General features: G+C 39.6%; 5 protein-coding genes across 10 annotated transcripts in view; 2 read left to right on the top strand and 3 right to left on the bottom strand.

Annotated features, from left to right (window-relative positions):
- Positions 1-11,250, bottom strand: part of LOC114880329 (zinc finger protein 395) — a 66,469-nt gene extending 55,219 nt beyond the window's left edge. For 2 of the 4 annotated variants that reach the window (XR_003790061.2, XM_029196222.2), the window contains exon 1: positions 9,998-11,250. Coding sequence is in view for 3 of the 4 variants with exons in the window: in XM_029196222.2 (XP_029052055.1) it covers positions 9,998-10,387 (390 nt within the window). In the remaining variant the exon portion in view is untranslated. Of the gene's footprint in view, positions 1-9,572; positions 9,700-9,997 lie in introns of those variants that run through there. The other 2 variants (XM_029196223.2, XM_029196224.2) reach the window with 2 other exon arrangements.
- A 1,084-nt stretch (positions 11,251-12,334) lies between these two features.
- On the top strand, positions 12,335-15,776 carry LOC114880330 (phospholipase A2 inhibitor beta-like). 2 transcript variants are annotated; one of them, XM_029196225.2, is made up of 5 exons: positions 12,335-12,824; positions 13,569-14,056; positions 14,115-14,348; positions 14,443-14,603; positions 14,728-15,776. In XM_029196225.2, the coding sequence occupies exons 2-5, from the start codon at positions 13,808-13,810 to the stop codon at positions 15,302-15,304; spliced, it is 1,221 nt and encodes a 406-aa protein (XP_029052058.1). In that variant the 5' UTR covers positions 12,335-12,824; positions 13,569-13,807; the 3' UTR covers positions 15,305-15,776. The 2 variants fall into 2 exon arrangements, with proteins under 2 accessions (XP_029052058.1, XP_029052059.1); XM_029196226.2 differs by lacking the exon at positions 12,335-12,824 and having other exon boundaries at positions 12,834-14,056.
- A 37-nt stretch (positions 15,777-15,813) lies between these two features.
- Positions 15,814-18,583, bottom strand: LOC114880331 (lipoyltransferase 1, mitochondrial). 2 transcript variants are annotated; one of them, XM_029196227.2, is made up of 4 exons: positions 18,056-18,583; positions 17,234-17,341; positions 16,593-16,806; positions 15,814-16,488 (listed from the first exon to the last, which is right to left on the bottom strand). In XM_029196227.2, exons 1-4 carry the CDS (start codon positions 18,581-18,583, stop codon positions 16,139-16,141), a joined length of 1,200 nt encoding a protein of 399 aa, XP_029052060.2. In that variant the 3' UTR covers positions 15,814-16,138. The 2 variants fall into 2 exon arrangements, with proteins under 2 accessions (XP_029052060.2, XP_029052061.2); XM_029196228.2 differs by having other exon boundaries at positions 18,068-18,583.
- Positions 18,584-18,758: 175 nt separating this feature from the next.
- On the bottom strand, positions 18,759-19,288 carry LOC114880332. The gene has a single exon (XM_029196229.2). The coding sequence runs from the start codon at positions 18,916-18,918 to the stop codon at positions 18,763-18,765; it is 156 nt and encodes a 51-aa protein (XP_029052062.1). The 5' UTR covers positions 18,919-19,288; the 3' UTR covers positions 18,759-18,762.
- Positions 19,289-21,165: 1,877 nt separating this feature from the next.
- Positions 21,166-24,978, top strand: LOC114880328 (prolyl endopeptidase). Its single transcript, XM_029196220.2, has 13 exons — positions 21,166-21,467; positions 21,536-21,649; positions 21,863-22,086; positions 22,151-22,338; positions 22,420-22,645; positions 22,781-22,940; positions 23,012-23,212; positions 23,279-23,461; positions 23,543-23,656; positions 23,727-23,875; positions 23,944-24,156; positions 24,221-24,545; positions 24,603-24,978. Exons 1-13 carry the CDS (start codon positions 21,318-21,320, stop codon positions 24,666-24,668), a joined length of 2,313 nt encoding a protein of 770 aa, XP_029052053.1. The 5' UTR covers positions 21,166-21,317; the 3' UTR covers positions 24,669-24,978.
- The last annotated feature ends 972 nt before the right edge of the window (positions 24,979-25,950 follow it).

The following is a 25,950-nucleotide window of genomic DNA, read 5'->3' as shown; positions in this document are numbered from 1 at the left end:
AACGCGCAGTCTCGTGTACGTTAACGAAAATGATATACGTCGAAATGGTAAATTTACCAGGGATCTGAGATCGATCTTGCGAAAGATTCATTTCTCGTATCATTTCACAAGCGGTCTATTTCGAACGTGACGTTAAAATGCTGGCAGCCACGAATGACTCGCAGTCAGTAATTTCTCGCTCGGTCTGTGGCCTCAACGCTTTTGTCATCGGCTCTTCCTACTCTTTGTGCGTCATTGTGCGGGCATACGTCACGGTCGGTCGTGATGGAAATCGACGACATGGCTATTGTTAAAATTTCACGAGGCTGGAAACGAAGGACTGCGGGCGGCCTTAAATTTATCAAGTATGTCACGATCAAGCGTGTAAACTCGAAAAACACCGGCTCGATGAGACGCAGTGTACAAGGTGATTCACCAGAAACGATGCAGCGTATCTGTTTCGTTGCCAAATGCGTGAAAAAGCAACGAGAATGAAAGGCTAATCGCTTCTTGAAGCTAATTTGGATTTCCTGTGGTTCTCAGGAATTGCAAGACTGAAGAATTCAATAATTATAGCTCGTATTGCCCGTGGTATTTCCGTTTGTCTTCTCTTTTACTGACCCCTTCTCCTTTCCTCGTTAAAGGAAGGTATGTACCAAAAAGCAGGTCACGCAACGGCGATAACGGTAATCCGTGCAGTCATGGTGCAATGGCGTCCACGTGGAAAAGCAAACGAAGAAAAGTGTTCCGTTGGTGTATCTCCTGAATCGCTCCATGACACGGTTTATAATGGCCTCTGAGCGGTAATGATCGCCGAGGTTTTCCCCCAAATCACCGTGCCCATTATGGAAACACTAATTTGGAAAGTCCACGCTAAATTGTTCCTTCTTTACGAGTCCCACTAAAGTAATTACCTTGTTTAAGGATTTACTACGAACTGCAAACTTACGACATACTTAATGGAGATAAATATTATCCTTTCTTGTAAGGATTTTCAGATAATGAGGATTTCGTACTATTTTTCTTTAGAAATTTTGAAACGGTATAACGACTTTACTCTCTTCACTAACAAAATAAAAGTCTATGAATCCTCTCGCCTCAATTTCCGTTCAAGCTTCCTCCAAGCAAAACCTGTATCCACTTAAACGCTACAAAACATTGGTGAGATCGTATGAAACGAGTACGCAACAACTGGCCGCGATCTTCGACCACTTGAAACCATCCTTCGAAGGCATCAAACAAAGAAAGTTTATCGTCTAAACAGGGCTTACTCATTTATCGAGTATGCTGCTACGAATCGTTGCTCCTCCAAGTGACGAGAGAACCTGCACACGTGCACGTATGCAGAGTGTTCAAAAGATAATGGTCATGACCCCATCCGCAAGGAACAGTGTGGTCATAGACCTAAGGAGGAAAACATAGGATCACCCTATGTTTCAACTTCTGATATCGCTGTCCGTTTACTTTACGGCCTTTTGTATCGACACCCGATATTTCTCTAGGTCAATGACTGCAGGGTTTCTTGCGGACAAGAATACTTCATCGTCAAGTTACTTAAGGCTACAATATTGTATGCCAGAAAAAAGATCATCTAATAATTAAGTACATATTTTGGAAATTTTTACAAAAATTGTTTACTTTGAGAGTCTTAAACCTTTAACTGCTAATAGTAGTTGAAAGTCATGAACGTTACTTTTAGTACACTCTGTAGATGTATGCATAAGAGAGTTCTCGATCCAGTTTGCGGCCTTTATCGAAAGGCGAGAGTGTCAACGTTCACCCGCGCGAAAGTGAAAATCTGGGCTGCCGCTCGCGGCACGAGTGAGATACTACGCTACGTTTGCCGATTGTCGGCGGGCGGGAAAAGGCCGGCTCGACTCGACCCGGCCCGGCCCGGCCCACGCCGGTATCTAGGCTATGACCTGCTTTGCGATACAATTTAGGTCATTGCGTTCAGCTAGGTCCAGCGAAACCAGGTAAACCACGACGACGCGCCATGCTGATCCCTGCTGTTTCGCGCATACCTTCTCGACGCATGTGCGTGATCTACGAGCAAATAGTCGCGTTATCGTCGTGCTCTATACGAGCCGGGTTCGTTATATCACAGGCGACGTTGCGTAAAATGTACGCTGGCACACGCTTCTCTCTGTTCTGTTACGGAGAGTGTATGTGGCCGCCTTTAGCCCCACTCCTGGCCCCCTTTTAAACCCATCTCCCTGCCCCACGCACCGTTCTGTCCTCCTACGATTCTGCCTCCTCCGTTGCGTCTCTTTACACGCGCCTTAACCAGCGCCGCGGGAACTCGAACACGCTCCGGCTTCTCGTTCTACGCAGCGAAAGTTTGTTTTCATTCTCCCATCCCCTCTACATTAATAGCCGCATCATGGCCCTCCGCCTTCTGATATTTTTCATCCGCGCGAATTGGAAGAGTAGTGGAAGAGAATCTTACAATAGAGTATAGTGTTTTGAAGAAATACATTCTATGAGAACTAGAGTTGATCGAGTGTGATTCATAGTATACGTGAAGATTAGTATAGTTAAATACATGGTAACTGGCTCACCAACAGCTGATACGATAGTTCGATCGATAAATCTTTCTGATCGCAGGGAAAATGATATCCGAAGGTAGATCGTTCCATCCCACGTGTTTCGAAACCTCTTTGTAGATACCTACACGTGTATCTCACAACAGTCGTGAAGAATGTATGATCGCGATACGCGTATCAATTATTCAATAACTGGGCAGATCGTTTAACTAACGATTGTTTTTTTCTATGTAAATCGTGTAAACAACTGAACACGCCCTATCTCGCGAGACTTGTTCGTAGGAGTAATTTATTCATCCGTCTTGTTAAATCATCAGAGTCTCGACATCCAATGAGATGCTTGATACGTAACCCTCGTAACCACCTACTGCTCGAGCGAGTTCTTTTCATCGGCGTTATGCCGTGTAAAATCGTTTAATCGATGATACAGAAGGCCACCTATCTCGTTCCACATAGACGGAAGCCGGTTTCCTACGTTCGAAAGTCATAGAACCAGGCAAGAAACAAGAACGACGTAACAATACGATACGAAGGGTGGGGTTCAATCAACGCCTGTACGCGAAAGAACTCTTTTCCTTCGTTTTCCCAATGATTCCTCCGTGTGTTCGTGCGAGTAGATGGGATGCGTCGCATCGGGACGAACGTGATACCTTTCCAGTGAATCTCGCGCGCGTGGAACGCAGCACGCGTTCGTGTGTACGATCGAGTACCTTCTCGACCTACTTTTCTGAGAAAGGCCCGACCTCGCTTTTCTCTCGATGCAGCAGATACGCGCCACTTTTCCTCGTGTCCTAAGCACTGGCGCGCGCGTACGCTAATTTTTCGTGATACTGGCCATACGCTCGCCAGGGGCAGCACCATCGACCCATCCTAAGTTCACCATTCTACCGGCACCAGCAACGTCTCATAGGGGATTCCACGTTCTATAAGTAAATCTGTTTTCTTTTCACTTTGAAAAGCGAACGTGGAATCTCCTTCTATACCGACTATTCGATCGATTTATTAAAAAAAGAAGAAAGACATTTTGTTTGCTTATCTGATCGTAGTCTCTGTAACGAATCCTATGGTTGGTCGTTAACAAGTTTGACTTACAGTGATGGATTATGTAGCTAAGATGAATGTTACTTTGCGGTAGCCTGTCGCGGTAGGCACTACGCACGCGGTACCTTCCGTGTTTGGTATCACTGACATAGATTGTTAGAAAGTCCCAAAGGACTTTTGCGATGCATATTCCGCCATATGTTACCTTCGCGCGTGCAAGGTTACATTATCGATCATAATTTACAACGCGTGCTGTATCGTTACGTCAGTGTAACTCGTTTTCACGACCGATATCGTCGGGTGGGAGAATCGACGCGTAAATTTACGCGCGTTATGTTAAGATCAGCTGACTTTACAGTTTTCGTGTCAACTTTGTGAAGAAATAAAAAATAGATTGTTTGAGATATTTCGAAAGCTACGAGTACTACGAGCGTCTTACTTTTTCTTTCTTTCCCCGAGTAATTAAAAAGTGTCCATCGAAACGTTTCGTGTGTTGCATTCGGAATCAAGGACGTCAGTTTGGCACGAATTCCAAACAGCATGCTGATTTACTTTCACGTGGACAATGAAATTTCGTTCACGGCCAATACGCTGTGTTCGACAGCATCAACATCGATTCTGCGCGTAATGGTTGGTAGAGAGCGTGGGCAAGTCGTGGAAGTCCCGACGATTACTTCGCCCGATGGAATTCAAGAACAACGATTCCGGGTAATCGTAACTGACACGCGCGTTCCATTTTGCAATCACGTCAGACTGTGCAACTTATTAAAAGTCAGCGCGTCTCGCGCGTACTATGCGCCCATTTCGTTGGAACCTTGTATGCGATCGTACGCGATACATATGTATTGCACTGGCAAAGAGCTGTTCCAATATCCAAGGTAATTGTACTCGAGCGTGCTAATGATTGCGACACGGGCGCAATCGCGGTAAACCGAATCAAAGGGAGAAAGAGAGAGGGACCGTAGAGCACGAGGCTGGCTAGAGCGAAGGCGTTGCATTGTAAACTCTATGACCGACTTTTACGATCGGCTAGGATGCAGTGCCTCCAACGGTAGGTCGGCGCAACTAGCCGCCATGTTGTTTCCAAACCCGAAATCAAGCTTGCAGCACTTCGCGAGGAGAAAGGTGAAACGATCGCTACCTCGTCAGAAATGATGACATAACTCTATAGTTTTCCTTTTCTTTCGTACGAAACTAGAATTCGATGCTCGTTATTTTCTTCTTCCCGATTCTTAAAGAACTTCATGGCACAAGGTTCTTTAACATCAGCTACTCAACAGTTAGTAGCATGATTTCTATTCTGATAATTGCTTCAAGTCTCAAGGTAATATTTCCTTTGAAGCTGCAACATTGATTTACAACGTGTACAGTTTGCCAAGATCGAAAAATTGTGGTTAGCTCTACTAAACTCTACTTGTATCGTTTCTAGTTTCCAACTAGTTACTAGTAGACGGCACTGTGCACAGACACATGGACGCCGGCCGGCCGGCCGGCCGGCGCGGAGACTATAAGTTAATGCTTGTGCAAAGTGGCCATCCGTGATCCATCTTGCGTAACCTATTTACCCGTAAAGTGGTACAAGCACGTATGACATAATCCTGTGCAACGGAGCACGCACTGTAGATTCCGGCCTGTTCGAATACTATTTTAAATAGCCCATGCTACAGTGACAAGCATGCGCGTCGTTTCAAGCCGGCACGGTGATGCGTAGCGTTACGCAAATTAAAAGTACACGAAGGAAACCAGCGCGTGAAAGAAGAGGATACAACGTTATTCCCGTCGCGTATTGAATAAAAATATCTCTGACATCTTTCTTGCTAACTGAGTAGGGATATCCCTGTTATTATGCAACAGGAAGTTTGATAAAAGAACAGATTCAAGCATACACGTGGTGTATTGTTAACGTTACGCTTCTATCACTTGGGATCACTTACGCCTATATAAACTGATATACAATAAAATCTGCTGAAAGAAGAATGTTGCCTCATACCCTGCATGAATGATACCTAACAGTCATAATACCCGTATCAAATGCAGATATTGCACAGTTAATCAAGCTCCAGCTATACAATTAATTTCCTTCAGACTGGCTGATAGCCTCGAATCGAAAGAGCGATCGACGAAAGAAGGGGAGAGGTAGAGATCGAGAAGAGATTGGCCACCTGCTGCTGAGCGGCGGCTCGGGCAACTAGAGCAATGAATTACACGTCGGATATCATCGCGCTGTCAGCAGCTGTTGGACCAACCGCGCGTTTTCAAACGACAGAGAAAATTACATACGCCGGATTATCCGGGTATGCCGAAGCCAGTCAGCGAAAAAAAAAAAAATGAAAGCAACGAATCGAAGATAAGCCTATGTATTGTACCGGAAGTGTCAGCGACAACAAGATAGCGCTAACGATCGCGTGGAACGAAGAAACATCCGCGTGACTACGTCATCCACTGGACAAGCCAGCACACCACACGCATATCGCCGCTTGTTTACATCGCGCACGATTGTTGCGGATGCAGCTCTGTATGTGTTATAGTTGGACCAGTTAGGTTAGCCGGTATCGAGATGTCTATCTTTGGATCCATGCACCAGAGTGCGGACGCGCGCGCGCTCCGACACACACCAGATCTCTTACTCAATCGTCTCACGCCCGTTGCCGGTGACCAGTGACACCGTTAAACGCGGCCATTATTTCGAATGCGCCCCGCAGGTCGGATATTTCCGTGGTGACCGTAGATAGAGTCGACGGATCGCACTTAACGGCGAAACGCACTCCCGTCGTGGAACAAGGAGTTACACGTACAATGTTGCGTTACCTTTCCGTCACAGTGAAATGTACGGGATCAGTGATTCTCAAGTTTCACCGAACAAAACCCGGTCGCGTTGGTTTGGAAGTGACTCGAGTGGTTTCAACCGAAGGACAATAATAATTGCGGTGAAACGATATAAGAGGTGGTTAGAATTGGATACAATTGAATTTTGTCAAATATTTAATTAATACTACGATCATTAGCTTTTACCAGAGAATGGTAGTTTCTTGAGGAATTTAAAAAATCCGATTTATGTTAAGTATTTAAAGAGATTCAATAACTCAATCTGAATTGACATCAATGAGTCATCAGCAACACTAATTACTAAAATTCATATGACGCAACAGTGGTGTCAGCGATCGTCGTAGTGTTAATGAATGACATAACTTATGCAGCTAGTAAGGAAATTGATGTTAATCTTATTGGTAATTTTTTAAGCGAAATAATAGAAGTGAGAAATTCTAAAATATGATCTCTAAGAACCATGTAACGCATATTTGCCTAAATATAAAATAGTTTCTTCTTGAAGATAATTGCTTGTTCATTGTGTTATCCGCATTGAGACGCATTTAAGGAGATAAGTAAAGTGCGCTTGTAATTAATTATTGAGTAACTGTAACAGCTTAATATCGAGGAACTAAGATAAACCTCCAGTATAAGTTGAAAGCCAATAACTAAAACTTGATATTCGTTGTCATTATTTACGGAAATATCTGTAAAATATATTTTTATTTACTTCGTGAAACGCGTTTTATAACGCGCAATAAAGCAAACCCGATAAAAATATATTGATGCCGTTTCAGAGAAACTGATAAGCTGGCATTGAAATCTATACAAGCAGTGATCTTTCAGAAAAAGTTTAAGTTAAATATCGTACACCTTGATTTTCATATCGGTAAGAAACGTGAACAAATCACTTGTCTACGAGCTTGGTGTTTAATTCGCGATGAAGTCTTCATTTTTATGAGTTCGGTAAAGCTTTAAGCGCGAAACCTTGAAACCTATCCCCCCGTGTTCCATCTAAACGCTGACCTCAACTCGCACGGAACTTTCATAAAACCAATCTACCCTATAAATCGAGGGTTAGCTATAATTTTACACTCGACTCCAACAACTTTTGTTTCTACAAAAATGAATGCTCAGAAAAATAAAGGGCAATACAATGACTGAAGATAGACAGAAGTTGTCAGTCAAACAGTACATTGATTTACATCTATCAGAAGGCTGATCAGTCAACGAGGTGTCAGATCGCAAAACGAATATTGCGAAACTGCATATGCAACGTGTTTGCCTGAGACAACTTCGCGATTCCCGGCAGAACGTGCGGAAGCTTTAAAATTACTACTTACGCGTGCTTGCGTTAACAGATAAACGACGTCCAGGTATTTACCGATTCACGCTTCGGTAACCTTCGACGTCACTAAAAGTCAACCATGTATGTTCCCACGTGTGTTCCATGTATAAACAAGTAACACCGCAAAGTAGGAACTTGCGTCAGAGTATTCGACTGATACATTAATTATGACATTATGCGATTCACAATTACGAAAAAACGTGGTATATGTTAAGAAAGGTGAAAATGTAAGATGGTATACCCTGTTATTACCTTGATAAAGTGATCTTTGGAGTAATTTGCCAGAGCGTGTAATGGAAGTACATTTTAGTATCGAGTAGTAGTTTCTGAATTGAAGTTGAAACGAAGGACGAACTTCGATAATTTTTTTATAATGAACTATTATCTTACTCTCATGTAATTTGTCTTAGTTGGAAACCGTGTACAAGTTTCGAGAGCCGATAATACAAAACCAACTATGTATTGAATTATCCAATGCAAAGCGTTATCGTAAGGAATGATGATAAAGCATGTTTTGGATAGTTTGTTGAAAACTATACTTCGTAGTGAAATGAAATAGAAGAAAAATATAAGTGACCAGTTTGCAAGGAAAATAACTCGAAACAAGAGTTCAGATACACGTAACCCTTTAAGTAATATCAAATTTCTAACACATGGAGCCACGTATCGCTGGCGTTAGATAACGACAAATAGTAAATAGTGGGCTAATAAAACGGCACACGCAACGATTTCCCGACAAAGTCGCGTGAAACGAGCATAACGTTCACCGGGCGTAAGAAAAAAAAAAAAATATCGGTACCGGACACTTCGGTTCGACCAGATCCGGTTCATTTTTCCCGAAGCGAACGAGGTGCACAGCAAAGTTTCCACGAAATGGAACTGTGGTCACGCCTGAGCTAGCTAACGGAGGTAGAAAAGATATTGCGCTAATGCGTTCCACGTGGGGTCACCGGTAGCCGGTGCACTGGCAAGTACATACTGCCATACTCAGTTCGCGCATAAAACCAAGCTCTCCCGCATGTGTATACACATGCGAAAGCCCAGCTTACGGATAGGCAAGCAACCAGGCACTCCGGCAGTGCCTCTCATTACAAATCTAACCGCGCCCACGTAGCGGTATCGAGGCTCCGTATATTTTCTCTGCCACGCCTGACCGACCGTAATAACGCTATCCCTCGTTTTATGGGGTATTTATTGCGTTGCGCTTGCTACGCTTTTCTACGAATCTGCAAAAACTCTCGCGGTTCTCTCGAGGCCTGAAGCCGATGAGTGGTATACGTGCCCGCACGGATTCTATCCGGCCGTAACTCGAGAAAGGCGTGTCGAAAATCGACGGACTGGCATCGTTCCGTGTATCGTGTGACTCTAATACCGTGGCGGATGCACCGCAAGACACGGACAGGCATTTCCTTCTGTTAACCCATTCGTTAACCTGTTGTCCGTCCGTAGCTAGATTATACTCCGTCCGTTTCTTCGCTCTTCCCGCTACAATCTACTACTTTTTACTCTCTCGAATATTCTCGATCGATGCTGGATCAACGCCGGCAATGAAAACGGATTCGATCGTGGAGCGTAGCTTACGCTTAGTTAGCCGTACCCGGCGCTGCGTTCGTATCCAGATTCAACGTTGCAAGGTAACGCATTTGCCCCCTTCCCCATCCCTGTCTATCCCGTTCGAGAGCAGAGGGAGCGTTTATCGTCGCTCATGCGCGCCGCGTATATGGGACAACCACTCTATAGTTCAGTCGAGGAACGGGGTCACGAAAATTAAATTTTCTGATTAACGACACGCACGCACACGTTTCACCCGGCAACAGCCAGCCGGCTGTCAATGTGGCGTGTCGTCTTACCTTTCGGCCGGTCTCGCGTATCCGGCATCCCCTCGACAACTCGTGCCTCCTCTGGCCTACGTAAACACGCCGTCGTTGCAATTCGTCGAGCATGTCATCGATACGACTGATGATGATGGCGTGTTATCGCACGACACAGAACGCGTTTCCCCGCTCTTTAGGAAAACTTGGCGTATACGTCCAGCGAGAAAGGAGTATCGCTCGTGCGCCGACGCAGTTGCTACTTTTCGTGCGCGCTAACCTATGGGTGCTCGGATGCAACCAGACCCGGCGGGCGTATGGATGACGTATCAGGCTTCGTTACGTTTAATTTATTTCTTTAAAAGTACCGCCTAAATTCACGATGAGTTACATTCGAAATGGTAATTTAAAAAAAAAAAAAGATGCTATTCGAATTATCTTATGAAAAAATAGAGTTCACTTACCTCTTGATTATTCGGTGCGATTATTACTTCCACCTCGTCAAGATGCTCACGATGTTGCGTGACCTCCGCGTGAATTTCCCGTCCGTTATACGTCAGATAAACTTTCTGGCCTGGCACGAGTCGCGCGCTGGTAACGGATCCGAAACCAGGTCCGATGAGATCGCGATCGGAGTACTCGGTGCTGGGACTCGGAGGACGTCCACCGGGCACGGAATCGAAGCGCACAGAGTACCGAGTCTTCGGTGTAATACTGAGGCCTGACTCGGAGGCGGCTGACGCCGGCGTTTTTACGGCGTGAATGACGCCACTATAATACTTCCCGTCCTCGCCGGGAGCACACACTCTGGTGCCGATTATGCTGCGTTTTGCCAGCCTCTTGCCCGTCGACATTATTTGTGGTATCTATGAATAAACGACTTCTCGTTGATCACCTCGCGAGTCGACAAACGTTCGACGAGGATGCACTTGAATTTTCACAGAGCACTTTTTGTTTTCTTCTCGAATGTATCTGGGGTCGATAGGTCTCTCGTGAAACTCATTTGCACTGTCACGTTTTGCCTTCTGTCTTGCAACCTGTTTTCTTTTTCTCTAATCAAAATACGCGCGTGGAATCGTGACCGTAAGCCGGCGAAGTAAGATTACACTGTGAGGAACAACGTACGCGCGGCTCAACAGTTCAAAACTTGTGAGGAGACAATGCTACAAATGACGCGGATCGATATTGTATCTATGAATCAGCTGAACATTCGGTAAACACTCCCGGAAACTGAGCGCACTGATTTTCTTGACGTCGCTCGTATTTTTTTTATTACTTTAACGAACACCGTTTTGCAACAATGTCGCTTTAGGTCATCGTTCCACGATAACTCGTGTGTACGGCCGAGTGCTCGGTAGTTTTCTATGAAATTATCAATCGCACAGTTGATTCTAAAATGAAAAAGGACGCGGTGGCCTTCGCGGCCTGAACACAGAACTCAATGTATCAACAAAACGGCGTGCACCGTTGCCTGCGTTCGTCACGCCGTCCGCATGTTCGAGGCACTTCGTGATTGATCTGTGATAATGCGTTGGTATGCAAGCGGTAGATACCATAATATATAAGTGATTACGCTTGCCGGTGAAGAGAAATCCGGCGTTTTACGGTGGCCTGAACGAACAAGCGGTACACGATTCGATTGTATACGGGCAAGAGTAGGACTCGCGATACCCGACATGTGACGCACAGCTGAGCGACCGGGAGGGACTGAGGACAGACGAGCAAGCGGCTTTCACTGCGCCGGCCGGCCGCCCGCCCGTCCGGGAAAAACAGCTGATAGATAACAACAAACCCACGTGACCCGGCCTCGAGCACTGATTGGACGTTGGCTCTGACCTACTTACTCTCATTGGCCGGCCACCCGGACAACGAGAAGAACGGGAAAAAATCGCAGACCAGAACCCTAACCAAAGCACTTCGCTCGGCAAGACCTTCCTCTTTCTCAGCCCTCTCCTCTTTTCGTATGGCTCTACTCGGCGTCCCTTCTGGCCTCCCTCCTTCGCATCTTCTGCAAAATACTCTGATTATGTACGATCTATGTGAAATCTTAAATTCATCCTCTATGCTTCATCCAACGAACACTTGAATATTATTCGAAGCTTCCATCATACTATAGTGTTTACCAATGAAATTTTCCTAATCAGCTGGTAGTTAAATGCACAAAACGGTCATTTTGTCATCAGCTGAGAACAGCTATGACGAAATCCAAGCGAGTGATCAGTCTGCCAATACGTAGATACAAAGCTCTATGCAAAGAAACCTAGCATCGCAAGATATTCCTGTTACCGACCGAACACCATACTGTAACATCTTTTCAATGAAATACTCTTCATTTTTCCAAGATTTCTATTCGTATAGGTAATGATGGCTGCAGAAAAAGATTGGGGATATGTTTTACGAGAGCACAATGCGTTTTAGCAGAGGAATACATGTTTGTAGTTCAGCTGTCAGTAGAAGGCGGCCATTTTACGTCAGCTGAGAAGGTCGGTGACGACACACGCTGAGTGAAATATCTTCGCACAGTGTTTAATGTGCTCTAAACCACCTCACCTTCGAAGTTATTTCCAAAGCTTGTCACTGTACCGAAAGTAATAACAATTTTACATTTATTTAATTATTATTTGACAACTTGGCCATACACTATTTACAATGCAAATAGAAATCATTAGAAACATGTTTACATAAAAATTATTGTAAATACAATTTCAAATAACCATTACATTGTTTCCATTGTGTATTTTCCATTCTTGCGATGAAAAATTCCAATCAATGAGATGTTTAGTTATGAAAAAAAGAGTTGATGTTGAGTTAGCAGTTCGTCAGCTGAGGGCGCCAGTGACGAAACACGGTAGAGTGGATAGTCTGTGACAGTAAAGATACATTTTCTTAGCCGATGCGTAATAGGTTTCGGGAAACCGGTGCACGACCGTGATTGCACGTCCATTTTGAAGTGATTTCGAAGAGGTCAGAGACAAAAAGGAGATGCCGGCATGACTGGTAATCGTTGTTATTATAACGATATGTGAATCGAAAGCGGTGTCAACGAAGGTGAGGTAGCCAGTTGCAGTGGCATACCGTATGCTTGTCATGGCGGCGCAGAGGACGAGCAATGAAAATGGCCGGAAGATGCGAAGGGGCAGTAGCGGGGAGGGATGGTAAGGCCGAATAGAAGGCAACGGTCCACGCATTCTCAGCAGCCTATCCTAGATTTATTTCCGTGGATGTTGCGCAATAAACGTTGTGCCGTTTAGCTCACTGAATGCTACCCCCTCGAAGAGGTGCCAAGGGCTAGTGAGTAACATTTAATTAATTGTCGCCGGCTACTGGCTACTCCATTCCGTTGGTCGTATAAAGAAATCCGATTATGCTTCGTTCATATGTATTGTTATTGTTAGTTCTTGTTGTCAGTGTAATGGAGACTTAGTCATCTTCATTACATTAACATATCTGCTTAACTCTGAACACGTTTCAAATTCTTCTGGAAACACTTTTCACGAAGGACTATTAAGTGGATGGTATAAAGAATCTTTTTATTACTTTTCTGTAATCGTTCATTGAACATGGCAGTGACAAGACTTGAATTAATTTATATTTTTGTTTTCTACTTTAATTGAATAAAATGTATTTATATGTGATACATTGTTTTCACGCATGAACGATTCAACCCGAAATTCCTATTGTCTATTAACAATCAGTTCCTTCGATGAAATTTATCGCGGTCATTGGGTTTGGTTTGCGGTGAAGTTGTTTCCTAAAGGATCACCCTGTGTTTATGACGTTCTATTGTTCCTGCTCGCAAAGCGTGTCAGTCAGTTTGAAAGAATCGGTACGAAAAATCTGACAAATAATATCTAATCCCCGATTGTAGTTCCCTCTAAGGAACCGAAATCCTGTTTACTTCAGAAATTGTTGTAGGAGAAAGAAACATTTAGACTTTCAAAGGGTAGGGACAAATACTTCCTGGTGAATCATAATTTTCCCAAGTTTTATTTTTAGGCTACTTTGCAAGCTTTTCTATTGTTCTGTTCGAAATAGGAAAAAATGGACAAAATGGTGAAGGCATCGGATATTGAGATGTATTCGATGACGTATCCTGAATCGTTGACACACGATATACACACACAGGTGTGTGTTGTAAGATAAGATTACGTTAGCGAAGCGATCATAAGCTACACGAAAACGCAACAGCCCTATCAGAAGTGAATTTGCTAGGCGTTCCATTTTGTTGGACTCGGTATCCGGTTTAACGAAAGCTCGCTAAAAATCGAAACACAATGACCGATGACACCGTTGTTCGTTTGATCGTTTCGCTTGTTTCGACCATCTTCGTGGGGGTCGTAGTTTCAACCCATTCCCAGCAGCAATGTTCTCAGTTTTGCGTGTGTGACAATTGGTACGGGTTGCAGCGTGCTTCTTGCACGGGTCGCCATCTTAACAGCATAGATACAAGTGCACCGGACAGTGTGCAAGCTATGGACTTGGCGGATAACGTGATATCATTGTTAAGCAATTATGAATTGATGGTATGTTTCGATTACAAAGATGCATTTAAAAATAAAGTAAACTGAACATTTTTTTTAGAACGCAGGACGTACAAAATTGAAATACCTTAATCTTTCCGGTAATTCAATTAGCGAGATCGATTTGGATGCTTTCGATGGCCTGAACGATCTAACGGTTTTAGATCTATCGATGAACCATCTTTATTATATTTTATCCGATGTTTTCGTGAAGAACAATAACTTACAGGTGCTAAGATTATCGAAAAACAATTTCAATTCTCAAGTACCAAAGTTGCAATCCTCTTCGTTAATGGTAACAATGGAAATGATTCACATTTTATCATTTACTGGAATTACAAGAGGCTGAGAATATTCTGTTTAACAATGATAAATTAATTTTAATTTAGGATCTCAGTTTGGACTCGTGTCAGATTAGTCATTTACCTCTGGACACGTTCAATGGACTCAAGCACGTTCATCGTCTTGATCTGTCAAATAATTTGATGATTCAGATGAGTAGCACGGTCGTGCAGACATTGCATCTTCTGAAGAAGTTATCATTAGAAGGGTACGATAAACCTGATTCCTAAAATTAATATGCAACATTATTTATTGAATTGACAATTTAATGATGTGTAAATGTTAGTTTCAGTGAAAGTTCAAACATCTGAAACAAAAACGTTACTTTCCAGAAATCCGTGGTCTTGCAATAAGCTTATGCTTGATTTACAAGAACATCTGAGGCACAGAAACGTGAAATTCCAAGAGGTTTGTGGCCATAAAACAGGTCCAAAGAAATTTGAAAAGATGATTCTTTCAACCGTGAGGAAGCACAATAATTCTCGCTTATCTATTAATCGGACTATTCAAAAAACTAATTCGGCAACTGAATACAATGTTTCGAATGTATCGATCAGGAAAACGTGTGAAAATACCGTAAACCGAACTAACAGTACCGATTCTGGTGGACATGTGTCTTATTGGCTTTTTTTCATCGGCTTTATAGTTGGCCTCTCAAGTGGAATGTTTATTTCTTACTTTTGGTTGTCAGGAATGATTTCGTGTTGGAGATACACCCGTCATACACCAAGCTTAACATTGTTGTTTGATACGTACTTACAGAATCGTACAGGTAACGATGGCAGTTTGATAGAATCCTGTCCGGGTACTCCACCACCACCCTACCGGGAAGTGATGTTGCGGCCGAACATTTATCGTTGTCCGTCAACAGCTTCCAATTTAAATAACAATGGTACCGGATATAGATAGAGGTAACTTATTGTTGTTGCAGCGTATCTGGGACAAAGTACACACACGCATCGTTGTATAATTTATTCAGCTTTAAAATTGCAACTTTTTCTTTTTATCGTTCTCTTTACCTTTACTCTATATGTACATACTTTTCATGCGACCCCGTTTAATATAAATTATTATTTACGGGTACAATTGTTGTCGTGTGTCTCGAGTTAACGAGATACGGGTCATCGACCAACAATCGATAAGCAACAAAAATAAATTTAGTTAATTAATCGACGATAAAAGCAATCGTTAGCAAAACACATTCGTTAATGTGGGCATGCGATGCTCGAATTCGGCTATGGGCAGCCATTAGAGGCTGAATGTGTATATAAGTATATGTATGTTAGATACATATTTGTGACACCTTGCCTTCCGTGCCTCCTCGCGTTCCTGACGACGGCTGAGCCGAGTAGAAACAAGAATAAAGCATTGATACAGTTAATGCTTTCATTTTTCATTAATTCCGCTACACAGCCTCCTACATTAGTAAAATTTATTAATAACAACAGCTTATTAAAATCATACACATACGTTAACAGTGTAAAAATACAAAAATACGTTATACAACGTGGCCTAAGATACATTTTGTTTTGCTTTTTTGTATCTATGTTACAAATTACATATTTTATATATATACTACATGCATATACAGTAATAACAAGAATAAGTCTTTATATTTTAAAAAAAGAAGCTGTACATAACACAACTATTTGCATAGCCAGTTATACGATGACTTGACTTTTTCTTTTACATTGAACACAACAATTTTTCAGCTCAATCATTGTGATTGTTTGGCGGGTTTAATCATTGCTTAGCAATCATATTACTTTTATCTTCATTTTGGCTCGTACTTAATGTAACAGTCTTGCAACCAATCGCGGATATTATATTTTCCATTACTTCGTGATCGTATCTAGTGCCGCGTAGATTAGTTATCACGCTCGCCTCTTGACTAAAATCATTTGATACCAGGTCGGCTGGTAGTCTCATTTTGATTTCTTCGATGATACCAGCTTGTATATCCAACGTCAAAGTAAATCGGTGAACCTTATTGTCTCGAAGAGGTACATCGAGAACACGTGTTACCGAAAATTCAGGCGTTTTGCCATAATTCCATTCCCAGGACCTGTGCTCATTCACTAATTCATTGAGACCTGCAAACACACTCGTCGATTATAAATTGTAGGGCATTTTTATTTAACCCTTTTGGGATTATAAGGTTGTAAAAAGATCAGTTAGTTGTCTGAGTAATACGTACCTGGAAACCAATCTTCGGTAGGATTAATATATTGAAAGCCTTTCTGGCGTTGTATGAGATTCTGTCCACCGTCCTCTAGAACAAGTGCCTTTGTACGAAGAAATTCCCAGCCTACCGCGTTAATCAGCTTGTCCATTCGTATATGGGAATTTACGTCTATTAAATTTTTTATTGGGGAACGGGTAGACGCTGTGGCATTTGTTTCTATACCATTCTGTAATAAATAAACGTATATATTTATAAACCTAACACAAGTATGTGATATTCAAGATACTTTCGTATCACATGAAACGACAGCATAAAGGTTACATATTTTTCATTTTTCATATTCTAATACCTTGATGCACATTTTGTGGAATCTGACTCTTGCAATTCTACGTACATTTTATACCTAACAGAAGATTATTAATAGTATTGTATTCGTATTATTAAATTTCAAATGGTAATTGGCTGACTATCAAAATATTACTAAGTTCAAGAGCAATCTAAAATTAATTTGGAAAAAAATTTCTTTGTCAGTATCAATTTGTGTTTCTTTGTAACAATTTTTATCGAGTAATGATATTTATTACGGTACATGCGTCGCCAACTGTCTCGCAGACTTTATACGCAAAATGTGATAATAGGAAGAAAAAAATTACCTCTTTTCTCTCGAGCGCTAAGCTTAAAGCCGTTTTGTTTACATCAACCAACAGTGTGCAGTGATGGTATGCGTTCGGCCGTCCTAATTTTGCTGCAGTACCAGATATCTGCATTTCAAAACAATTAAGGAAACATAGCTAATTTTTCACGCGAAGCGCGTGGCTTCGTTCTTAAATAAGTAGGTTGTTCCAATCACTCGATTCTATTAATTACACTCGAGCTGATATAGCCATAACAAAAAAAAAAAAAAAAAAAAAAAAAAAAAATCTTCTTGCGACCAGACAATGTTTTTCTCGATAATGATTTATTTTATATCTGAAAAAATTTAATATCAAAGTGTACTGCTAAATATAATATTTGTTGTTTTGTATGTACAAAACTAAAGACATTAACATTTCTGTTATCGCGAGATGTAAGAAAAGGAAACTGTGACACGCTGCAAGTGCGTGTACACTGGGGATGCAACGTGGACTTTCATCATATGTCTTTGGTTTTGGTAGAAGCCTGAAGAGTTAAGGAGAGCCAGAAGGAGCCTCCTGTCTTCGCTAATAAAGGATATACATCTCTTTTTAACTAAGAGAAACCTAAGTTGCACAAGACTGTACATATCACTGTACACGTGACTAAACAAAGAAATGTGCATTGATCTTTTAAAGTCAGCAACGAAAGTGTTAAAGTAACAGTGCTAAAAGTTAAGAACTGTAGACTTTGTTTCATCTTTCTTCCTGGTCAAATTTAAACGGAAACAGCGTTCAGTGATTTAGCTGTCTAACTTTGGAACATCCTATTGAAACCGAGAAATAAGTGATATTATACATTACATTAAAGGATACTTTGTATTCCCCTTCGACAACGATGTCCTCGCGTTTGTTAATGTCAGCCTTAACACCCCATTCACGATACAGAGCTCTAGTAATGATGCCCAGATTGTATTTTCGATTGTATCGTTCTCGTGGTGTAAAAAACGACAGGTTTAGGTTACCGGTGTCATGGTAGACAGTACCACCCCCGCTGTTCCGTCGGGCCACTACTATACCACGTTTCTCGGCTATCTGACAATTGTGCTCGATCCATGGATTCTGATGACGTCCAATTACGATGCAAGGATCGTTGCGCCATAATAGCAACACATGATGATTCGTGAAGTTATGATATCTGTAGAACCAATCTTCTAACGCTAAATTGGTGAACACATCCGTGGATTGCGATATGAATACTGACTTCGTTATCAAATTATTCGGGTCGTCTTGCTTGTCGTTGGTACTCGTCGAATATCTAGATATCTGTTGTAAATTATTATATCCAGCACCTCGTTTAACAACGATCATGAATCTGTTGATTAGCGACATTTCTTAAGTCAGAGGATGAAATGTATTTCAGTACCGATATGAAAACCGCACTCCCTGGACACAATGCGGTATTGATTCGTGAAATCAGTCTTTTAACTACTGAACCTTGCCAGGTGTTTTAATAGATGAACAGACACAGCCTTGGTTACGGTTAATATTTTCGTCTGCAGATAGCGGTCCTACTGGCAGCTTTTTCTCGTGAAGTCGGATTGACTGGCGGTTATAGAGATGAGGTAGTCGTGAAGGGCAATCGTTTGATGCAACCACTTCCACGTTTGATCCAGGGAGTTGATACGGTATCGGATACCTAAACAGTCTCGGCAGTCCTTTTGCATTCCTCCGTGTGCTGACAGATTGGAAAGAAATATTCAAATTACCCGCGATCAAATGAGACACGTAGGTAACAACGACCTCTTCCTGTCGGACGGTAGATTATATGCTTCCGCGATTCGGTTGGTAGGTGCTCGACGTTGAGGTTAGGACACTCGAGAACGTTTCGTACACGATTGATGGACGTAAGACAAAATTCACCAACGCACTGCACGATTCGTAATGAATACTTAAACCGTACGATTTTGATGTTATATGAACTCTGTGTGGTCGGAGAAAGTAGAGGGGGCTTGGAACACCACGCAAAAGGTTATCTGAGTTCGCAGCACAAAGTACATACAGCTGACCCGCGCGTGATATCGGCGCAACGCAACTCTCTTTGCCTACTCTGCGTTATGAGTTTTCCCTCCCGCAGTGCTTCAGGCTCGTAAATGTACTTCTATGCCCCTTCGTTAAATTTTCCTTTCAATTTTTATCAATTAGCGTTCTGCATAAAAATACTCCATCAAGGACAATTATCCATAATGAATACATCCTTCAGAAGTGGCTTTAGGGACCAATTCTAAAGCACCTAATAGTCAGAATAATTGTTTAAATACCTGTATTCATTAATAATTATACTAAATAAAAATATTATTAGGATCATGGTACTTATTAAAATCTATGTAGCATAGGAATTAGTCTGCGCTTATAGTCTGTCGTCGATAACACATACGATACTGTATTTCCACGATTCTGATAGGCAGTCGAAACTCGTGAAAAGTCGCATTTACATGTCAGTTAATATCACATACTCGGGGGGGTGGGGTAATTAAGGTCAGTTGATAAGAATACTTTGTACTCTTCCGTGTCATGTGCTAACATTACTATTGAATTTTGTAGTTATGATGTTGATATTTAGTTTCTATAACTATTTCAGTAGAGATTTTTTGTTATTACTTTTATCATTTCATCGTGAGTTCAGCAAAACGAATATTATACCACTGATCATGCTCGTTGTCACGTGACTTTTTATCTAGCACTGCATTAATTATATTTAATTCTATTCATTTAAACTCAATATACTTGTGTTTTAATACCTTTTCGTTTATGTATTTAATTTTAATTTAGTTTTGTGTAATTTAAGCTTTCTTTAATTAGGAGAAAATGTCTGATTATTCACTTTATTTGTCCGTATTTTATCTATAAAGACAAAAGGTTCTAAGTTAAGCTCTCCCTGTCTGGCCCTGAGTTTTTCCAAGATCAGAAGCAAATCGGAAGCAAATGTACAAAATACATAAATACTTTTCAATCATTCTCTAAATAACGAGCGAGATAGAGAGTAATAATCGAAACAATACATTCAAAAGTTTAATGAAAACATATTCCATGAACGCTTTTATTATTTATTATCACTTGTATTTACATAGCCCTTGTTATCGAATTTACTTATAATATTGTAAATTTTATGTAACTTCACATGAATAATATTTTCAACTTCACTCGTTAAACATAAAATGAAAAACTTATCATGCTGATACCACTGTTAGCAAATATACCTTGATACAATAAAATATTTCAAATTTATTCTTATATGAATAATACGTGTTACAGGCGTAATAGTAATTGTAGGTAAAATAAAGAAAATTTGTTTGCACAAACTCAGCAGAAGACCGAAAAATTATTAAAATAATTATTTGACAAACTTGTATTTTAAAAAAACCATCATGAGCTAAAAATTTTTTCAATTCGATCCTATCGCTATCTATACAAAAACGGCGGAAACTACTTGACGGGAGCATTTTGCCGAATTACCGTTCTTCCGGTAGTCGGTAAACTACCACCGCTACTTACTTATTACACAAAATCAAATGTACCATTCATTAAATTCAATTTGGTTTCCTTTAGATGGGAGAAAATGTCTTATTATTTACTTTATTTGTCCATGTTTTATTTGTAAAGACAGAAGGTTCTATATAAATTAAGTTCTTCTTGACTCTTCTTGCATTTTTCCAAAATCGGAAGCAAATCGGAAGTTCAGCTTTACACTTAAATGTACAAAATACATAAATATTTTGCAATAATTCTCTGATTCGGGGTAACGAGCGAGATAAATAGTAATAATCGAAACAATACATTCAAAATTATGATAAAAACATATTCCACAAATTAACGCGTGTTTATTATCAGTTGCATTTAAATAGCCCGTTATCGAATTTATTTATAATATAGTAAACTTTATGTAAATTCACATGAATATTATTTTTAACTTCACTCGTTAAATATGAAATGAAAAACAAAGGCATTCAACTTTTAACGGTATGGTAGCGTTATCATGCTGATACCAGTGTTAGCAAAGATATCTTGATGCAATAAAATATTTCAAATTTGAACATTTGAATACCTCACGTATCATATATGAACAATGCGTGTTACGGGCGTATCAGCAATTGTAGATAGCATAAAAAAAATTTATCTGAACAAAATCCAAAATTGTGTGCATAAGAGTACTCTGGAATTCGCTGTTTGTAACTACTCGCAATTTATTCGCGCATCGGCTTTTTCTACTGTGAAAGTAAGATCCTTTTAAATAATACGATTGTTTATTACCATTATTAATTGTACTCTTTTGATCAAATCCAGGTATTAGACTCTTCAGTACAAGAACATAAGAAGAATAAAAAAATAATGGAAAAATTACAGTATCCTGAAACATATCGCGATGAAACCATTGTTGATAACTATCATGGTGTCGAGGTTAGAATAAGAAAAAGATAACCATCTCTTCAGTCATATTTATTCCTATACTAGTTCATAAATAAGTAGTAGTGAATTCCATACATCAAGATTAATAACAATGTATCATTTTTCCAACTAAATGTTAACTAAGAATATATTCAGGTTTATTAGTCAGGTGTATAACTTTGATCTAATGAAATAGTATGAAAGTTCCATTATTTTTTATGATAGGTACCAGATCCATATAGATGGTTGGAAGATCCAGATTCTGAACAAACTAAAGCCTTTGTTGATGCTCAAAATGCTGTTACTAAACCATATTTAACATCATGCAAGGCTCGTCAAGATATCCATGATCGATTGAAGCAGTTATGGGATTTTCCAAAATACTCATGCCCTGCTAGATATGGAGATAAATATTATTTCTATAAAAATACTGGCTTACAGAACCAAAGGTAATAGATTGTAAAATTTAATTTTGCTTTTCGTATATTAATACATGGTTGTATTTTGTTCCAGTGTTTTATACGTACAAGATACATTGGACAGTGAACCAAGAGTATTTTTAGATCCAAATACTCTATCAGAAGATGGCACTGTTGCAATTTCTAGCAGTAAATTTAGTGAAGATGGTAGCATATATGCATATGGTTTATCTAGTAGTGGATCTGACTGGTGTACAATTCATTTTATGAATACAGAAACTGGTACAGTCAGCAGTATTTTGGTAATTTAATATAGAAATATTTGAATTCGAAATGCACCATTTAAGTAATGTATGTATATAGGTGAGAAATATCCTGAAGTTTTGGAAAAAGTCAAGTATTCCCCCATAACATGGACTCATGACAATCGTGGAATATTTTATGGTTGCTATCCAGAGCAAAAAGGTAAAACTGATGGTTCCGAAACGGAAGGTAATAGAGATCAAAAGCTGTGCTATCATATTGTTGGTACACCACAGTCAGAAGATGTTGTTGTAGTTGAATTCCCTGAAGAACCTTTATGGAGGATGTGAGTGATTCAATTATGTATGTGTTTTAACGAAGTTCACTGATTACAGATACTTAGAGTTATATATTGAATATTTTCTAAAAACATCCAATTTAATAAAATATAATTTAATGTGTTCCTTGTATATGCTTTCAGAGGAGCTCAGGTTTCCGATTGTGGGAAATGGCTGATTGTCACACCTGTGAAAGACTGTAGAGATAATTTAGTTTATTTCACAGAATTAAAGCCTGATATGAAAATGAGCGAAAAGTTGCAGTTAATTCAGGTCGTTGATAAGCTTGAAGCCGATTACGAAGTCAGTAACATATATATTTCATTTCTTATTTATGATACTCTCTTTTATTATTTACTATTTTTTTATAACAGTACGTTACAAATGATGGTACCAAAGCTATATTTCGGACAAACAAAAATGCGCCAAACTATAAGTTAATAGCTATCGATTTATTGGATTATAAACAAGAAAAGTGGATGGATCTCCTACCAGAACATCCTGATAATGTATTAGACTGGGCATGTGCGGTCGATGGTGATAAATTTGTAGCTTGCTACATTGAAGATGTTAAAGTAAATATGCAGTAGCAGTTAAAAGTTAAAATCACGCAATAATCAACGAAACATATTTTTTTCCAGAATGTTCTACAACTTCACAGTTTAAAAACTGGTGAAAAACTTAGGACTTTCCCCCTTGATGTGGGCACAATAGTTAATTTTGCAGGACAAAAGAAATATTCTGAAATATTTTATCAATTTAAGTCATTTTTAATTCCTGGCATTATATACAGAGTTGATCTCCAGAATGAAGAAGAACCACAAGTTGGTTAATTGTATTTTTTACAAAAACTGTAATGATAACTTAAATTAGACGTGTGTACATATATTTAAATGTTTTTGCAGGTGTTACGAGAGATAAAAGTAAAAAACTTTGACCCGAGTTTATACAAGACTAGTCAAGTATTTTATACAAGTAAAGATGGTACAAGAATTCCAATGTTTATTGTAATGAAACACGTAGGTATTTATAATATAATATTTATCATTACCTCAGATGAAATATGTTAATAATAAACGTTCAATTCAGGATGCTGTTTTGGATAGTTCCATGCCGGCTCTGTTATATGGTTACGGAGGATTTAACGTAAGCATTCAGCCTACATTTAGCGTTACAAAACTAGTTTTTGTTCAACATTTGAACGGAGTACTTGCTGTGGCAAATATCCGCGGCGGCGGGTGAGTTGATTAAAACATGAATATTAAATACTTTTCTACAAATAATATTCATTAATAATTTATTCTAGCGAGTACGGAGAAAAGTGGCATAATGGTGGAAGATTCTTTAATAAGCAGAATGTATTTGATGACTTCCAAGCTGCTGCCGAGTATCTTATCAAGAATGGTTACACTACAGCTTCAAAATTAAGTATCTTGGGTGCAAGTAATGGAGGTTTATTAATTGCTGCCTGTGTTAATCAAAGACCTGATCTTTTTGGTGCTACAATTGCTCAAGTCGGGTACGTGTGTAATAACGAATTTAAATTATAATTTATTTAATTTATGTCTTTTTATTATACACAGGGTAATGGATATGTTACGTTTTCACAAGTTTACAATTGGAGTCGCTTGGGTATCTGATTACGGTAGTTCTGATGATCCAAAACACTTTGAAAACCTTCTAAAATACTCTCCCTTGCATAATGTGAGAGTTCCAGAAAATGGACAATATCCAGCAACATTATTATTGACTGCAGATCATGATGATCGCGTAGTGCCATTACATAGTCTTAAACTGATTGCAACTCTGCAACATACACTTGGAAAATTACCCCAGCAAACGAATCCTTTACTTATTAAAATAGAAACTAAAGCAGGGCATGGTGGTGGAAAACCAACTATGAAAGTGGTTAGTATTAGGAACTTCATTTTATTTTCTTCCATATAAAAATATTTATTATTTCAGATTGAGGAAAGTACCGATATATTAGCATTTATTGTAAAATCTCTGGACTTGGAATTTAAATTGTAAAATATATTGCAAATATTAACATCTTCATATTTTATACTACGTGTAAAAGCCTTTTAACACAGTTGTGTCTAAAATTCAATTTTATCGCGTTCAATGATATAAAGTAACAATAAAATTTACTATGATATGCTATATTGGAAAGAAAATGGGAGAAGCTGCTTTAATTGTGAGTAATTCGGAATTATTTTAATACAATAAGGAACATGGTACTCTAATATGAAGCATTTTTACATTACCAATGTATTCATTGCAAAATACTGTTTTGAAACATTTTAGAACAGATTTTAATAAATCATTTTATAAAGAATAATTTCTAAGGTGTTAAATGAATAATTCATGCAGTGTATCAGTGTCTGTATTATCTTGATACATTTCTTTAATCTCCTAGTGTTGAAAACTTTACCGACAGTCCCTAGAAAAATCCGTAGAACGTAGAACACACCATTTTTCGTTCCTGCTAAACAGATTGCAAAGAAATTTGAGGGACGTGTTCAGGAGACCCTAAAGAATGGCGCGCTAGTCCATATTTTACCCAAATCGTCAAAAAGTTACAAAATATTGAAATTGCTGTCTGTCCACGGTCAAGAAAATGGCGGATCCGACTCATCTGCATTAATGTATTCGTAATATAAACATTTTTGTGAATCGAATGTCCAAATAGAGACCAGCGCGCCATTCTTTGGATCGGATAGAGCAAAACGAGCACTCAGGGGATGGTGTACAAGCTTTCGTTTAGAAAAATAGTGTGTTCTACGATTTCGTTGATTTTTCACTCGCGAAAGACGTCAAAAAGGTAAAACAGACCACAAATTTAGTTCCTCGTTTTTTCTGTAGGGCGCAGCTTGTTCGTTTTCTGCGGTCGACCGAATCGATTGATTATAATTTTTGTATATATTAACATTTCGCTTATGCGTACATTGCACATAAGTGTCAAAATTTATATCTGAAATAATATTTCGTATCAAAATCACGCCATAGGAAAGTGTTATTAAAGTAGTATTCCCCTTTATTTATTACATAATTATAATAATATAAAATATAATACAAGACGGGTGTTGCTAAAAAAAGTACATTATTCGATTTTTTCGCTGATATTTATTATATGAACGATTCCATTACGATTAGCATTATAGTTTCGAAACTTCTACCAATGGATGTGATTGGTCGTCCCATGTTGGCGTCCTCTCATTTCGACCAATCAGACGCGTCGTGTGAGCGAGTGCGTCGATTTGTGGCGCAGTGCATCAGTCCTCTCTCAAGCTTCGTCCGTCTTTCACGTGTC

Source organism: Osmia bicornis, chromosome 12, assembly GCF_907164935.1.
Source record: "Osmia bicornis bicornis chromosome 12, iOsmBic2.1, whole genome shotgun sequence".
NCBI classification, from domain to species: Eukaryota; Metazoa; Arthropoda; class Insecta; order Hymenoptera; family Megachilidae; genus Osmia; species Osmia bicornis.
The sequence above is the reverse complement of the archived record's forward strand: the minus strand, read 5'-3'. Positions and strand labels throughout refer to the sequence as shown.

Coding starts and splice junctions, on each gene's coding strand:
- LOC114880328 (XM_029196220.2), top strand. CDS start 21,318: ATGCGTGTTACGGGCGTATCAGCAATTGTAGATAGCATAAAAAAAATT. Junction 21,650..21,862: donor ATAACTATCATGGTGTCGAG/GTTAGAATAAGA, acceptor TTTTTATGATAG/GTACCAGATCCATATAGATG. Junction 24,157..24,220: donor GCTACAATTGCTCAAGTCGG/GTACGTGTGTAA, acceptor TATTATACACAG/GGTAATGGATATGTTACGTT.
- LOC114880332 (XM_029196229.2), bottom strand. CDS start 18,918: ATGCAAAAGGACTGCCGAGACTGTTTAGGTATCCGATACCGTATCAAC.
- LOC114880330 (XM_029196225.2), top strand. CDS start 13,808: ATGACCGATGACACCGTTGTTCGTTTGATCGTTTCGCTTGTTTCGACC. Junction 14,349..14,442: donor TGCAATCCTCTTCGTTAATG/GTAACAATGGAA, acceptor ATTTTAATTTAG/GATCTCAGTTTGGACTCGTG. Junction 14,604..14,727: donor AAGAAGTTATCATTAGAAGG/GTACGATAAACC, acceptor GTTACTTTCCAG/AAATCCGTGGTCTTGCAATA.
- LOC114880331 (XM_029196227.2), bottom strand. CDS start 18,583: ATGTCGCTAATCAACAGATTCATGATCGTTGTTAAACGAGGTGCTGGA. Junction 16,807..17,233: donor TAGCGCTCGAGAGAAAAGAG/GTAATTTTTTTC, acceptor TATTTATTACAG/AATGGTATAGAAACAAATGC. Junction 16,489..16,592: donor TACCGAAGATTGGTTTCCAG/GTACGTATTACT, acceptor GTGTGTTTGCAG/GTCTCAATGAATTAGTGAAT.